The following is a 15,353-nucleotide window of genomic DNA, read 5'->3' on the forward strand; positions in this document are numbered from 1 at the left end:
TCACCTTCAATATGGCATGGCAATGCTTGACTTGACACATGTGAGAGAAAGGAGGGGAAGTGGGAGTGACAATGTGCCCTGCTGCTGTTGTGGACAGGCGAGCGTCCATGGAGGAGATGGAGGTGGCCTTGTTGCTGGGGTGGTGCCTCATTGCTGCCACAGAAAAATTGATCCAGTGGGGTACGAAAGACATGTACTTTTCCTGCTCGTAACATCTGCTAAAGACAGCGTATACTAAACGTATAAACGTTAAGTTATGAACCGACTAGTTCATCTCTGTGCCAAATGATCAAATATTTCCAAGAAAGCTCAAAATCTGCCCCCATCTTTGCTTACTCTTCTTTTTCTGGTGTTTTGCACATTATATTACATTTCTGAGCTAGAAACAAGTGGACTTCAAAAGAACAGGGTGGACAGATCAAACTCATTTTTTCCAAAAGGTTTTACCTATATGGTGTGTACATGGAAAGTTGTATAACTCTAAGTATTTATTGCTACAGTATCAGATGTATCTGGTAGTGATGAGCAAAGTTTTTAAAAAATGGATTCGGCAGCCTCGCCAAACTTGGAGAAGAAATTCAATTTGTTACAAAGTACATTGTATTAAGCGGGCACAATAACGGGGAACAGCAATCGTGCCGCCCCCCATTCATTGAACCCCTCAGAAGCCACATTCAATGCTGACCTCATCCAGTTGATCGTGGAGAGGCCGTCGTGACCCTCTTGATTTAAGAAAAGGTGTCAAATCTCATGCCCGCTGACATGATAACGATAGAATGTCATCACACTGGGTGGGCGCAGTGACATCATCACTGATGACTAGGGATGAGCGAACTCGAACTGTATAGTTCGGGTTCGTACCGAATTTTGGGGTGTCCGTGACACGGACCCGAACCCGGACATTTTTGTAAAAGTCCGGGTTCGGGTTCGGTGTTCGTCGCTTTCTTGGCGCTTTTGTGACGCTTTCTTGGCGCTTTTTGAAAGGCTGCAAAGGAGCCAATCAACAAGCGTCATACTACTTGCCCCAAGAGGCCGTCACAGCCATGCCTACTATTGGCATGGCTGTGATTGGCCAGAGCACCATGTGACCCAGCCTCTATTTAAGCTGGAGTCACATAGCGCCGCCCGTCACTCTGCTCTGATTAGCGTAGGGAGAGGTTGCGGCTGCGACAGTAGGGCGAGATTAGGCAGATTAACTCCTCCAAAGTACTTGATTATTGATCGATCTGCAGCTGTGGATCATTGAGCTGCTGATACTCAATTGCTCACTGTTTTTAGGCTGCCCAGACCGTTTGTCAGTCACATTTTTCTGGGGTGATCGGCGGCCATTTTGTGTCTTGTGGTGCGCCAGCACAAGCTGCGACTAAGTGCATTTAACCCTCAATGGTGTGGTTGTTTTTTGGCTAAAGCCTACATCAGGGTGAAGCTGTCACACCAAGTGCATTTAACCAGCAATAGTCTGTTTATTTTTTGGCCATATACTACATCAGGGGCAAGCTGCGCCCGTCACCAAGTGCATTTAACCCTCAGTAGTGTGGTTGGTCAAGCTATCACACCAAGTGCATTTAACCAGCAATAGTCTGTTCATTTTTTGGCCATTTACTAAATCAGGGGCAAGCTGCGCCCGTCACCAAGTGCATTTAACCAGCAATAGTCTGTTCATTTTTTGGCCATATACTACATCAGGGGCAAGCTGCGCCCGTCACCAAGTGCATTTAACCCTCAGTAGTGTGGTTGGTCAAGCTATCACACCAAGTGCATTTAACCAGCAATAGTCTGTTCATTTTTTGGCCATATACTACATCAGGGGCAAGCTGCGCCCGTCACCAAGTGCATTTAACCAGCAATAGTGTGTTTTTTTTTGGCCATATACTACATCAGGGGCAAGCTGCGCCCGTCACCAAGTGCATTTAACCATCAGTAGTGTGGTTGGTCAAGCTGTCACACCAAGTGCATTTAACCAGCAATAGTCTGTTCATTTTTTGGCCATATACTACATCAGGGGCAAGCTGCGCCCGTCACCAAGTGCATTTAACCAGCAATAGTGTGGTTATTTTTTGGCCATATCCCAGTCTAATTCTGTCACTAAATCCATACCGGTCACCCAGCGCCTAAATACTAGGCCTCAAATTTATATCCCGCTAAATCTGTCGTTACCGCTGTACTGTTGTGGCTGGGCAAGTTATTTAGTGTCCGTCAAAGCACATTTTTTGTTCAGGGTTGAAATACAATTCCCAATTTAGCAATTTCATAATTTAGTGGTTTCTGCTATATCAGAGCTATTTGAAATCTATCCCTAAAAGGGTATGTAATATTCAAGGTGCACATAGGGTCATTCAGAATAACTTCACACACACGCTACTGTGCATTTCCAAGTCTAATTCTGTCACTAAATCCATACCGGTCACCCAGCGCCTAAATAGTAGGCCTCAAATTTATATCCCGCTGAATTTGAATACAATACATTGGGCCAAATAATATTTTTGTTGTTGTGGTGAACCATAACAATGAGGAAAACATCTAGTAAGGGACGCGGACGTGGACATGGTCGTGGTGGTGTTAGTGGACCCTCTGGTGCTGGGAGAGGACGTGGCCGTTCTGCCACATCCACACGTCCTAGTGTACCAACTACCTCAGGTCCCAGTAGCCGCCAGAATTTACAGTGATATATGGTGGGGCCCAATGCCGTTCTAAGGATGGTAAGGCCTGAGCAGGTACAGGCATTAGTCAATTGGGTGGCCGACAGTGGATCCAGCACGTTCACATTATCTCCCACCCAGTCTTCTGCAGAAAGCGCACAGATGGCGCCTGAAAACCAAACCAATCAGTCTGTCCCATCAGCCCCATGCATACCAGGGAAACTGTCTGAGCCTCAAGTTATGCAGCAGTCTCTTATGCTGTTTGAAGACTCCGCTGGCAGGGTTTCCCAAGGGCATCCACCTAGCCCTTCCCCAGCGGTGAAAGACATAGAATGCACTGACGCACAACCACTTATGTTTCCTGATGATGAGGACATGGGAATACCACCTCAGCATGTCTCTGATGATGACGAAACACAGGTGCCAACTGCTGCGTCTTTCTGCAGTGTGCAGACTGAACAGGAGGTCAGGGATCAAGACTGGGTGGAAGACGATGCAGGGGACGATGAGGTCCTAGACCCCACATGGAATGAAGGTCGTGCCACTGACTTTCACAGTTCGGAGGAAGAGGCAGTGGTGAGACCGAGCCAACAGCGTAGCAAAAGAGGGAGCAGTGGGCAAAAGCAGAACACCCGCCGCCAAGAGACTCCGCCTGCTACTGACCGCCGCCATCTGGGACCGAGCACCCCAAAGGCAGCTTCAAGGAGTTCCCTGGCATGGCACTTCTTCAAACAATGTGCTGACGACAAGACCCGAGTGGTTTGCACGCTGTGCCATCAGAGCCTGAAGCGAGGCATTAACGTTCTGAACCTGAGCACAACCTGCATGACCAGGCACCTGCATGCAAAGCATGAACTGCAGTGGAGTAAACACCTTAAAACCAAGGAAGTCACTCAGGCTCCCCCTGCTACCTCTTCTGCTGCTGCCGCCTCGGCCTCTTCTGCTGCTGCCGCCTCGGCCTCTTCCTCCGCCTCTGGAGGAACGTTGGCACCTGCCGCCCAGCAAACAGGGGATGTACCACCAACACCACCACCTCCGTCACCAAGCGTCTCAACCATGTCACACGGCAGCGTTCAGCTCTACATCTCACAAACATTTGAGAGAAAGCGTAAATTCCCACCTAGCCACCCTCGATCCCTGGCCCTGAATGCCAGCATTTCTAAACTACTGGCCTATGAAATGCTGTCATTTAGGCTGGTGGACACAGACAGCTTCAAACAGCTCATGTCGCTTGCTGTCCCACAGTATGTTGTTCCCAGCCGCACTACTTCTCCAAGAGAGCCGTGCCTTCCCTGCACAACCAAGTATCCGATAAAATCAAGTGTGCACTGTGCGTGGACCAGTAAGCACGGCCAGGGACGCTATATCTCCCTAACTGCACACTGGGTAAATGTAGTGGCAGCTGGGCCCCAGGCGGAGAGCTGTTTGGCGCACGTCCTTCCGCCGCCAAGGATCGCAGGGCAACATTCTTTGCCTCCTGTTGCCACCTCCTCCTTCTCGGCTTCCTCCTCCTCTTCTTCCACCTGCTCATCCAGTCAGCCACACACCTTCACCACCAACTTCAGCACAGCCCGGGGTAAACGTCAGCAGGCCATTCTGAAACTCATATGTTTGGGGGACAGGCCCCACACCGCACAGGAGTTGTGGCGGGGTATAGAACAACAGACCGACGAGTGGTTGCTGCCGGTGAGCCTCAAGCCCGGCCTGGTGGTGTGTGATAATGGGCGAAATCTCGTTGCAGCTCTGGGACTAGCCAATTTGACGCACATCCCTTGCTTGGCGCATGTGCTGAATTTGGTGGTGCAGAAGTTCATACACAACTACCCCGACATGTCAGAGCTGCTGCATAAAGTGCGGGCCGTCTGTTCGCGCTTCCGGCGTTCACATCCTGCTGCTGCTCGCCTGTCTGCGCTACAGCGTAACTTCGGCCTTCCCGCTCATATGCGACGTGCCCACCAGGTGGAACTCCACCTTGCACATGCTGGACAGACTGTGCGAGCAGCAGCAGGCCATAGTGCAGTTTCAGCTGCAGCACGCACGGGTCAGTCGCACTACAGAACAGCACCACGTCACCACCAATCACTGGGCCTCCATGCGAGACCTGTGTGCCCTGTTGCGCTGTTTCGAGTACTCCACCAACATGGCCAGTGGCGATGACGCCGTTATCAGCGTTACAATACCACTTCTATGTCTCCTTGAGAAAACACTTAGGGCGATGATGGAAGAGGAGGTGGCCCAGGAGGAGGAGGAGGAGGAGGAAGAGGGGTCATTTTTAGCACTTTCAGGCCAGTCTCTTCGAAGTGACTCAGAGGGAGGTTTTTGGCAACAGCAGAGGCCAGGTACAAATGTGGCCAGCCAGGGCCCACTACTGGAGGACGAGGAGGACGAGGATGAGGAGGAGGTGGAGGAGGATGAGGATGAAGCATGGTCACAGCGGGGTGGCACCCAACGCAGCTCGGGTCCATCACTGGTGCGTGGCTGGGGGGAAAGGCAGGACGATGACGATACGCCTCCCACAGAGGACAGCTTGTCCTTACCCCTGGGCAGCCTGGCACACATGAGCGACTACATGCTGCAGTGCCTGCGCAACGACAGCAGAGTTGCCCACATTTTAACCTGTGCGTACTACTGTGTTGCCACCCTGCTGGATCCACGCTACAAAGACAATATGCCCACCTTACTTCCTGCACTGGAGCGTGATAGGAAGATGCGCGAGTACAAGCGCACGTTGGTAGACGCGCTACTGAGAGCATTCCCAAATGTCACAGGGAAACAAGTGGAAGCCCAAGGCCAAGGCAGAGGAGGAGCAAGAGGTCGCCAAGGCAGCTGTGTCAATGCCAGCTCCTTTGAGGGCACGGTTAGCATGGCAGAGATGTGGAAAACTTTTGTCAACACGCCACAGCTAACTGCACCACCACCTGATACGCAACGTGTTAGCAGGAGGCAACATTTCACTAACATGGTGGAACAGTACATGTGCACACCCCTCCACGTACTGACTGATGGTTCGGCCCCATTCAACTTCTGGGTCTCTAAATTGTCCACGTGGCCAGAGCTAGCCTTTTATGCCTTGGAGGTGCTGGCCTGCCCGGCGGCCAGCGTTTTGTCTGAACGTGTATTCAGCACGGCAGGGGGCGTCATTACAGACAAACGCAGCCGCCTGTCTACAGCCAATGTGGACAAGCTGACGTTCATAAAAATGAACCAGGCATGGATCCCACAGGATCTGTCCGTCCCTTGTCCAGATTAGACATTAACTACCTCCCCTTAACCATATATTATTGGACTCCAGGGCACTTCCTCATTCAATCCTATTTTTATTTTCATTTTACCATTATATTGCGAGGCTACCCAAAGTTGAATGAACCTCTCCTCTGTCTGGGTGCCGGGGCCTAAATATATGCCAATGGACTGTTCCAATGTTGGGTGACGTGAAGCCTGATTCTCTGCTATGACATGCAGAATGATTCTCTGCTGACATGAAGCCAGATCCTCTGTTACGGGACCTCTCTCCTCTGCCTGGGTGCTGGGCCTAAATTTATGAAAATGGACTCTTACAGTGGTGGGTGACGTGAAGCCTGATTCTCTGCTATGACATGCAGACTGATTCTCTACTGACATGAAGCCAGATTGTCTGTTACGGGACCTCTCTCCTCTGCCTGTGTGCTGGGCCTAAATATATGCCAATGGACTGTTGCAGTGGTGGCTGACGTGAAGCCTCATTCTCTGCTATGACATGCAGACTGATTCTCTGCTGACATGAAGCCAGATTGTCTGTTACGGGACCTCTCTCCTCTGCCTGGGTGCTGGGCCTAAATATATGCCAATGGACTGTTGCAGTGGTGGCTGACGTGAAGCCTCATTCTCTGCTATGACATGCAGACTAATTCTCTGCTGACATGAAGCCAGATTGTCTGTTACGGGACCTCTCTCCTCTGCCTGTGTGCTGGGCCTAAATATATGCCAATGGACTGTTGCAGTGGTGGCTGACGTGAAGCCTCATTCTCTGCTATGACATGCAGACTGATTCTCTGCTGACATGAAGCCAGATTGTCTGTTACGGGACCTCTCTCCTCTGCCTGGGTGCTAGGCCTAAATATATGCCAATGGACTGTTGCAGTGGTGGCTGACGTGAAGCCTCATTCTCTGCTATGACATGCAGACTAATTCTCTGCTGACATGAAGCCAGATTGTCTGTTACGGGACCTCTCTCCTCTGCCTGTGTGCTGGGCCTAAATATATGCCAATGGACTGTTGCAGTGGTGGCTGACGTGAAGCCTCATTCTCTGCTATGACATGCAGACTGATTCTCTGCTGACATGAAGCCAGATTGTCTGTTACGGGACCTCTCTCCTCTGCCTGGGTGCTGGGCCTAAATATATGCCAATGGACTGTTGCAGTGGTGGGTGACGTGAAGCCTCATTCTCTGCTATGACATGCAGACTAATTCTCTGCTGACATGAAGCCAGATTGTCTGTTACGGGACCTCTCTCCTCTGCCTGGGTGCTGGGCCTAAATTTATGCCAATGGACTGTTGCACTGGTGGCTGACGTGAAGCCTCATTCTCTGCTATGACATGCAGACTAATTCTCTGCTGACATGAAGCCAGATTGTCTGTTACGGGACCTCTCTCCTCTGCCTGGGTGCTGGGCCTAAATTTATGACAATGGACTGTTGCAGTGGTGGCTGACGTGAAGCCTGATTCTCTGCTATGACATGCAGACTGATTCTCTGCTGACATGAAGCCAGATCCTCTGTTACGGGACCTCTCTCCTCTGCCTGGGTGCTGGGCCTAAATTTATGAAAATGGACTGTTGCAGTGGTGGGTGACGTGAAGCCTGATTCTCTGCTATGATATGAAGACTGATTCTCTGCTGACATGAAGCCAGATTGTCTGTTACGGGACCTCTCTCCTCTGCCTGGGTGCTGGGCCTAAACTTATGAAAATGGACTCTTACAGTGGTGGGTGACGTGAAGCCTCATTCTCTGCTATGACATGCAGACTAATTCTCTGCTGACATGAAGCCAGATTGTCTGTTACAGGACCTCTCTCCTCTGCCTGGGTGCTGGGCCTAAATTTATGAAAATGGACTGTTACAGTGGTGGGTGACGTGAAGCCTGATTCTCTGCTATGACATGAAGACTGTTTCTCTGCTGACATGAAGCCAGATTGTCTGTTACGGGACCTCTCTCCTCTGCCTGGGTGCTGGGCCTAAATATATGCCAATGGACTGTTGCAGTGGTGGCTGACGTGAAGCCTCATTCTCTGCTATGACATGCAGACTAATTCTCTGCTGACATGAAGACAGATTGTCTGTTACGGGACCTCTCTCCTCTGCCTGTGTGCTGGGCCTAAATATATGCCAATGGACTGTTGCAGTGGTGGCTGACGTGAAGCCTGATTCTCTTCTATGACATGGAGACTGATTCTCTGCTGACATGAAGCCAGATTGTCTGTTACGGGACCTCTCTCCTCTGCCTGGGTGCTGGGCCTAAACTTATGAAAATGGACTCTTACAGTGGTGGCTGACGTGAAGCCTGATTCTCTGCTATGACATGAAGACTGATTCTCTGCTGACATGAAGCCAGATTGTCTGTTACGGGACCTCTCGCCTCTGCCTGGGTGCTGGGCCTAAACTTATGAAAATGGACTCTTACAGTGGTGGGTGACGTGAAGCCTCATTCTCTGCTATGACATGCAGACTAATTCTCTGCTGACATGAAGCCAGATTGTCTGTTACGGGACCTCTCTCTTCTGCCTGGGTGCTGGGCCTAAATTTATGAAAATGGACTGTTACAGTGGTGGGTGACGTGAAGCCTGATTCTCTGCTATGACATGAAGAATGATTCTCTGCTGACATGAAGCCAGATTGTCTGTTACGGGACCTCTCTCCTCTGCCTGGGTGCTGGGCCTAAATATATGCCAATGGACTGTTGCAGTGGTGGCTGACGTGAAGCCTCATTCTCTGCTATGACATGCAGACTAATTCTCTGCTGACATGAAGCCAGATTGTCTGTTACGGGACCTCTCTCCTCTGCCTGTGTGCTGGGCCTAAATATATGCCAATGGACTGTTGCAGTGGTGGCTGACGTGAAGCCTGATTCTCTTCTATGACATGCAGACTGATTCTCTGCTGACATGAAGCCAGATTGTCTGTTACGGGACCTCTCTCCTCTGCCTGGGTGCTGGGCCTAAACTTATGAAAATGGACTCTTACAGTGGTGGCTGACGTGAAGCCTGATTCTCTGCTATGACATGAAGACTGATTCTCTGCTGACATGAAGCCAGATCCTCTGTTACGGGACCTCTCTCCTCTGCCTGGGTGCTGGGCCTAAACTTATGAAAATGGACTCTTACAGTGGTGGGTGACGTGAAGCCTCATTCTCTGCTATGACATGCAGACTAATTCTCTGCTGACATGAAGCCAGATTGTCTGTTACGGGACCTCTCTCCTCTGCCTGGGTGCTGGGCCTAAATTTATGACAATGGACTGTTGCAGTGGTGGGTGACGTGAAGCCTCATTCTCTGCTATGACATGCAGACTAATTCTCTGCTGACATGAAGCCAGATTGTCAGTTACGGGACCTCTCTCCTCTGCCTGGGTGCTGGGCCTAAATTTATGAAAATGGACTCTTACAGTGGTGGGTGACGTGAAGCCTGATTCTCTGCTATGACATGAAGACTGATTCTCTGCTGACATGAAGCCAGATTGTCTGTTACGGGACCTCTCTCCTCTGCCTGGGTGCTGGGCCTAAATATATGCCAATGGACTGTTGCAGTGGTGGCTGACGTGAAGCCTCATTCTCTGCTATGACATGCAGACTAATTCTCTGCTGACATGAAGCCAGATTCTCTGTTACGGGACCTCTCTCCTCTGCCTGGTTTCCGGGGCCTAAATATCTGAGAATGGACTGTTCCAGTGGTGGGTGACGGGAAGCCAGATTCTCTGCTATGGGACCTCTCTCCAATTGATTTTGGTTATTTTTTATTTATTTAATTTTTATTTTAATTCATTTCCCTATCCACATTTGTTTGCAGGGGATTTACCTACATGTTGCTGCCTTTTGCAGCCCTCTAGCCCTTTCCTGGGCTGTTTTACAGCCTTTTTAGTGCCGAAAAGTTCGGGTCCCCATTGACTTCAATGGGGTTCGGGTTCGGGACGAAGTTCGGATCGGGTTCGGATCCCGAACCCGAACATTTTCGGGAAGTTCGGCCGAACTTCTCGAACCCGAACATCCAGGTGTTCGCTCAACTCTACTGATGACATCACCATGCCCGGCCAGCATGATGACGTGGCGATGTCACAGTTCACAGTGCATGAGATTTGGCACATTTTCTTTCATCAAGATGGCCACAACGGCCTCTAAGCAATCAAATGGATGGATTGTTTTTACCACCATTTCAAGAAAAATCTATTTGTTACACCCAAAATGTGATGAAATTCACCTGTATTACTAATCACATTTTTCCTGAAATTCGGATCGAAGTCCACTGACATAAAATTCAGTTCAGTGAGCTCCTAAATGGTATCACAGCTTCCTTCATGATGTACGGTTAGGTGGGATAGGATGGTGGCACTTTTACTTATCCCATAATCGGGCCCTGGCTGGCACATGTATGTGTAGTGTAACTAGAGTTCTATGGGCCCCAGGGGAAACTTTAGAAGGACCCCCCTCCCCATTATATCTTTGAATGTGTTGCAGTACACAGTCTACAGGCTGCCGCTGATCACTACAAAAACCTATAGCATCTACACCAGTGATGTTCAGTTCGCAGTGTTCGCCAGTGAACACATGCGGGCTGCCATCTTTAGTAAGGTAGACTCACCCGTCCGGCGATGCACAGGTAAGCCCTTACCTGTGCCTGTGCCGGTCTGAAATCAAATGCGGTGACCGGGAGCAGGCAGTTCCGAGAACAGCCGCCGGGGGCCTTCATCGGGTTGTTCTCGGAACTGCCTGCTCCCGGTGACTGCATTTGATTTCAGACCGGCTCCTGGCAATGGTAAGGGCTTACCTGTGCATTGCCGGACGGATGAGTCTACCTTACTAAAGATGGCAGCCCGCATGTGTTCGCTTGCGAACACTGCGAACTGACCATCACTGATCTACACTATATGTGGACTCCTCGACCCTTACCAATTTATAAAATATAAATTACTTACTTTAATGCCCCAACAGCCATTGGCTGCTCAAGTCAGCTGGTGGCCTATGCAGGATGGGAAATTATAGGGCTTACCCTGAACATACCATATAAATCACTCCCAAACCGCCCATCACCATCCCTGTGCCCAGCACTATCCGCCCCCCCTCTGCCAGCACCAGCACGTTCACCAGCTACCAAAGCCCCCCAGCAACATCACCATTGATAACAGTAACAGCAAGGTCAAACTGAACTCAAACTAAAGGTGGATTTTCACGGGACGATTTTGCAGCCGATTGTTCGGAAGGAAACGTTCCTTCACGACAGTCATCTGCTCGTTCAGTGAAGGAGAGAGTGCATTTACATGCAGCGATCACCTCCACTGTATGAGGACGAGGGATCACTATTGTCATCGCTTGTCCTCAGCAAATTGCTGTTTAGACCACACAACCTACTGCCCAGAAATGAACGAAGGATTTACCGTAAACACATTTAAACGGGCAGATTGTTGGGAACGACTGTTCGCAGATAATCTGGATAATTATTGGCTCCCGATAATCTGGACAATTATTGGCTCGTGGTAATGCAGCTTAACTCTAACTTTGATAAGAAGACACCAGGATGAGCAGGTTAAGTGTAGCTGCCTGTAGGCTAGCAGAGACGAGGAGGATGTAAGTTTAAGACACCTCCTCCCACAGGACCCACAAGAACTAAATTCCTCTGTGACATAGACAGACACAGCGCTGGACCTACAGCACTGGTTCTGTATATACCAAGGAGGCTCAGGGGTGCACCTAGCCTATTGGCTGCCTGAGGTGAAAATTGAAATGGTGCCTCACCCCCGCCCCCTCCCAATCCCTAAACCAAATTCTCAACCAGAAAAGAACAAACAGCAGGTGGCTCTATACTAACACATTTTATGTAATAACTCAACTATACAATTTTTTTTTAATAACATTACATTTTAGTGAACAGCAAACTAATCTGTAGAAACCAGTGTCAGGAAGCTGCTGCCAAGGCCAATAAGATAATGGGTTGTATCAAATGGGGCATAGCTGCCCGTGATGAGAACATAGTCCTACCACTTTACAAATCACTGGTCAGACCACACATGGAGGACTGTGTACAGTTATGGGCTCCTGTGAACAAGGCAGACATAGCAGAGCTGGAGAGGGTTCAGAGGAGGGCAACTGAAGTAATTACAGGAATGAGGGAATTACAGTACCCTGAAAGAGTATCGACATTAGGGTTATTCACTTTAGAAAAAAGACAACTGAGGGGAGATCTAACAACTATGAATATATCAGGGACAAAGACAGGTACAGAGATCGCCCCCATCAGCTATTTATCCCCAGGACTATGACTGTGACGAGGGGACATCCTCTGCGTCTGGAGGACAGAAGGTTTGTACACAAACATAGAAGAGGATTCTTTACGGTAAGAGCAGTGAGACTATGGAGCTCTCTGCCTGAGGAGGTGGTGATGGTGAGTACAATAAAGGAATTCAAGAGGGGCCTGGATGTATTTCTGGAGTGTAATAATATTACAGGCTATAGCTACTAGAGAGGGGTCGCTGATCCAGGGAGTTATTCTGATGCCTGATTGGATTCGGGAAGGAATTTTTTTCCCCCTTAAGTGGGGAAAATTGACTTCTACCTCTTTTTTTGCTTCCTATGGATCAACTTGCAGGATAACAGGCTGAACTGGATGGACAGAGGGCTTTTTTCGGCCTTATAAACTATGTTACTATGTTAATTGCCAAATTCTTCAGATCCGGCTGCAGGTTTGGAAAGTGTAGAATATTTTTGAGAGGACAACCCCTTTAATCATAGCCATGTAAATACAGTATAATGTACGGCTGCTTCTCTTACAGGCAGTGATATAGCAGAATATGAGCTGGATAACATCTTCATTGTGGAATCTCCCTATAAAATTCTCTACACAAAAACATCAAAATTTTTCAAGCCCGGAATGCCATTCGATCTTAAGGTCAGTGCACTGATTTCATGTTTGATTATATTATTATTGTTTTATTGTTCTGTTATCATATTGTAGTTTTTTTTTGGGTCTAGTACCTTCATCTTCTGCTTTTTTTGCATAAAAATGCCCAAAAATTATTTACATAGGAAAATATTTGTTTTGCCCAAGATAGATTAAGAAGATAACAAGATTATATAGTATGGGGGCATTATCTTTTTTTTTTTTTTTTACAAGAGTTTCATTTTTTGTTTTATCCATTTCAGGTGTTTGTCACTAATCCTGATGGGTCTCCGGCTCATCGTGTCCCTGTTGTAGCAGAACCAGGAGGTTCTAGAGGAACAACTCTGGAAGATGGAACCGCTCGGCTGACTCTGAACACTCGCCCAGACATAAACCTGCTGCAGATAACAGTAATATTTCCATTTTTGTACATGTCTGCATTTGGAATAGACTAATAATGATGATAAAATTATGAGCTTGCATTAGAAATATGTACTTAGTGGAGGTGTTAATTTTCAGGATTTTAAAATTGATCACTTATCTTCTGATTGACGCCCCAGACAATCAACTGTTCCAGAGTAGCTCAGGCTCTGGAGGTTGGAACCAGAACTACACAGATTCACCAACCATGTAGTACAGGCATGTCAAACTGCGGCCCTCCAGCTGTTGTAAAACTACAACTCCCAGCATGCCTGGACAGCCTACAGGTATCAGCCTACAGCAGGGCATTGTGGGAGTTGTAGTTTTACAACAGCTGGAGGGCCGCAGTTTGACATGCCTGATGTAGTAGATAAAGGTGGTTAATGCAGAAACCAGCTCGAAGCTACTTAGGCGCAGCTGATTGCCACTGATCAGGTATTGATGGCCTACCCTGAGGATACGCCATCAATATTACATTTCTGGAATATCATTTTAATGGATAGAAAGCCTAATGGTTCTACAGTGTTGATTTGATGATGTTAATTTAAGTTCTCTTCACATGAAAATGTGGCTGCTATGTGCATCAGAGCTTTAGATGAACCAATGCTGTATACTGCTAGTGACTATGAATATTTTATATTAGACAGTAAGCACTCTATTACTACTCTATTTTAGATGTCTATTTCTTCTCTCTCATTCTAGGTATCAACAATAGATGAAAAGATACCCAAGGAAAAGCAAGCTTCTGCCACCATGGTGGCCTCTGCCTACAGATCCACCGGTGGCAACTACTTATATCTCAGTGTCATAGGAAAGGAATTGAAACCAGGAGAGAATGCAATAATCAACTTTATTATCCGGAGCAATGACAATGACGTTCAAAACCAGATCAGCCATTTCAACTACGTGGTAACTTTCCTTGTCTTTTTCAAGCTTAAACCATATAAATTGTTGTAAAATAGCTAGATTTGATCGGCACACAACATGTGGAATCATACGGACATATTGGGTATATTTATAAAATCCCCAATTTTATTCAAAACTAAAATGCATATACATACAGTATATACAAAATATAAAAAAATGAAGGAAGCAACAAGCTGTAATCACTGTTGACCATATACTGCACTCATTCCAATGTGGTTGGATTAAGGCGACTGGGATCTCCAGACCAAAATGCACAATCAGTCCCAGCCCAATCTGATGTTCAGTGTTCAAGTAAATCCTCATAAACCAGTGTGGGGGCATATAAGTGTTTTCTATGGGTTGAGCTGTATACATGATGTGTATAATACCATGGGTGGCATGGTGTTGTACACATCACGTATATAGCTCAACCCATAGAAAACACTTATATGCGCATCCCCACACTGGTTTATGAGGATTTACTAGAACACTGAACATCAGATTGGGCTGGGACTGATTGTGCATTTTGGTGTTTGTCACAAATGGTGCAGGACATTCGCTTAAAGGTGGTAGATTCTCATCAACAATCCATTTAGTGTTTTCTGCTGGAGGCTCTGCCTGCTCCTCTGGTGCTAGGTTTACCGTGGTTAACCAAACATAACCCTACCAGCGATTGGCAAGTGAGGCAGATTCTTGATTGGAGTGATTTTTGCATAGACAATTGCATTACTGTCGGTGATCCCTATCCCCTTCCTTTGATCCCAGATTTGTTCAATCAGATTGTCGGTTGCAACGTGTTCTCCAGGTTGGATTTGAGGGGGGCATATAATCTGGTAAGGATAAAGGAGGGGGACGAATGGAATATGGCCTTTAATACCCCTGAAGGTCATTTTGAGAATTTGGTCATGCCTTTTGGGTTGACCAATGCTCCTGCTGTTTTTCAACAATTCATCAAAGACATCTTTCATCATCTGGTGGGTAGGTTTGTGGTGGTATATCTTAAAGATATTTTAATGTATTCCCCTGACACGGAGATGCATCAGGATCACGTGAGACAGGTCTTACAGATCCTAAGGGAGAATAAATAGTATGCTAAGATGGAGAAGTGTGTATTTGCTGTTCCGGAAGTTCAATTCCTGGTTTACCTACTTTCAGCTTTGGGTTTTCGGATGGATCCGGACAAAGTCCGTGCTGTGTTGGACTGGGATCGACCCGAAAATCTGAAAGCGCCCATGCGATTTTTGGGGTTCACCAACTACTACCTTAAA

The 15,353-nt window shown here is 47.8% G+C and overlaps 1 protein-coding gene across 1 annotated transcript in view; it reads left to right on the forward strand.

The window, feature by feature from the left end:
* LOC122927158 (venom factor-like) overlaps nt 1–15,353 on the forward strand; it is a 495,227-nt gene that overhangs the window by 141,352 nt on the left and 338,522 nt on the right. The window contains exons 10-12 of the mRNA XM_044278755.1: nt 12,653–12,768; nt 13,023–13,169; nt 13,882–14,088. Coding sequence (XP_044134690.1) covers nt 12,653–12,768; nt 13,023–13,169; nt 13,882–14,088 — 470 coding nt within the window. The remainder of the gene's footprint in view (nt 1–12,652; nt 12,769–13,022; nt 13,170–13,881; nt 14,089–15,353) is intronic.

Source organism: Bufo gargarizans, chromosome 2, assembly GCF_014858855.1.
Source record: "Bufo gargarizans isolate SCDJY-AF-19 chromosome 2, ASM1485885v1, whole genome shotgun sequence".
NCBI classification, from domain to species: Eukaryota; Metazoa; Chordata; class Amphibia; order Anura; family Bufonidae; genus Bufo; species Bufo gargarizans.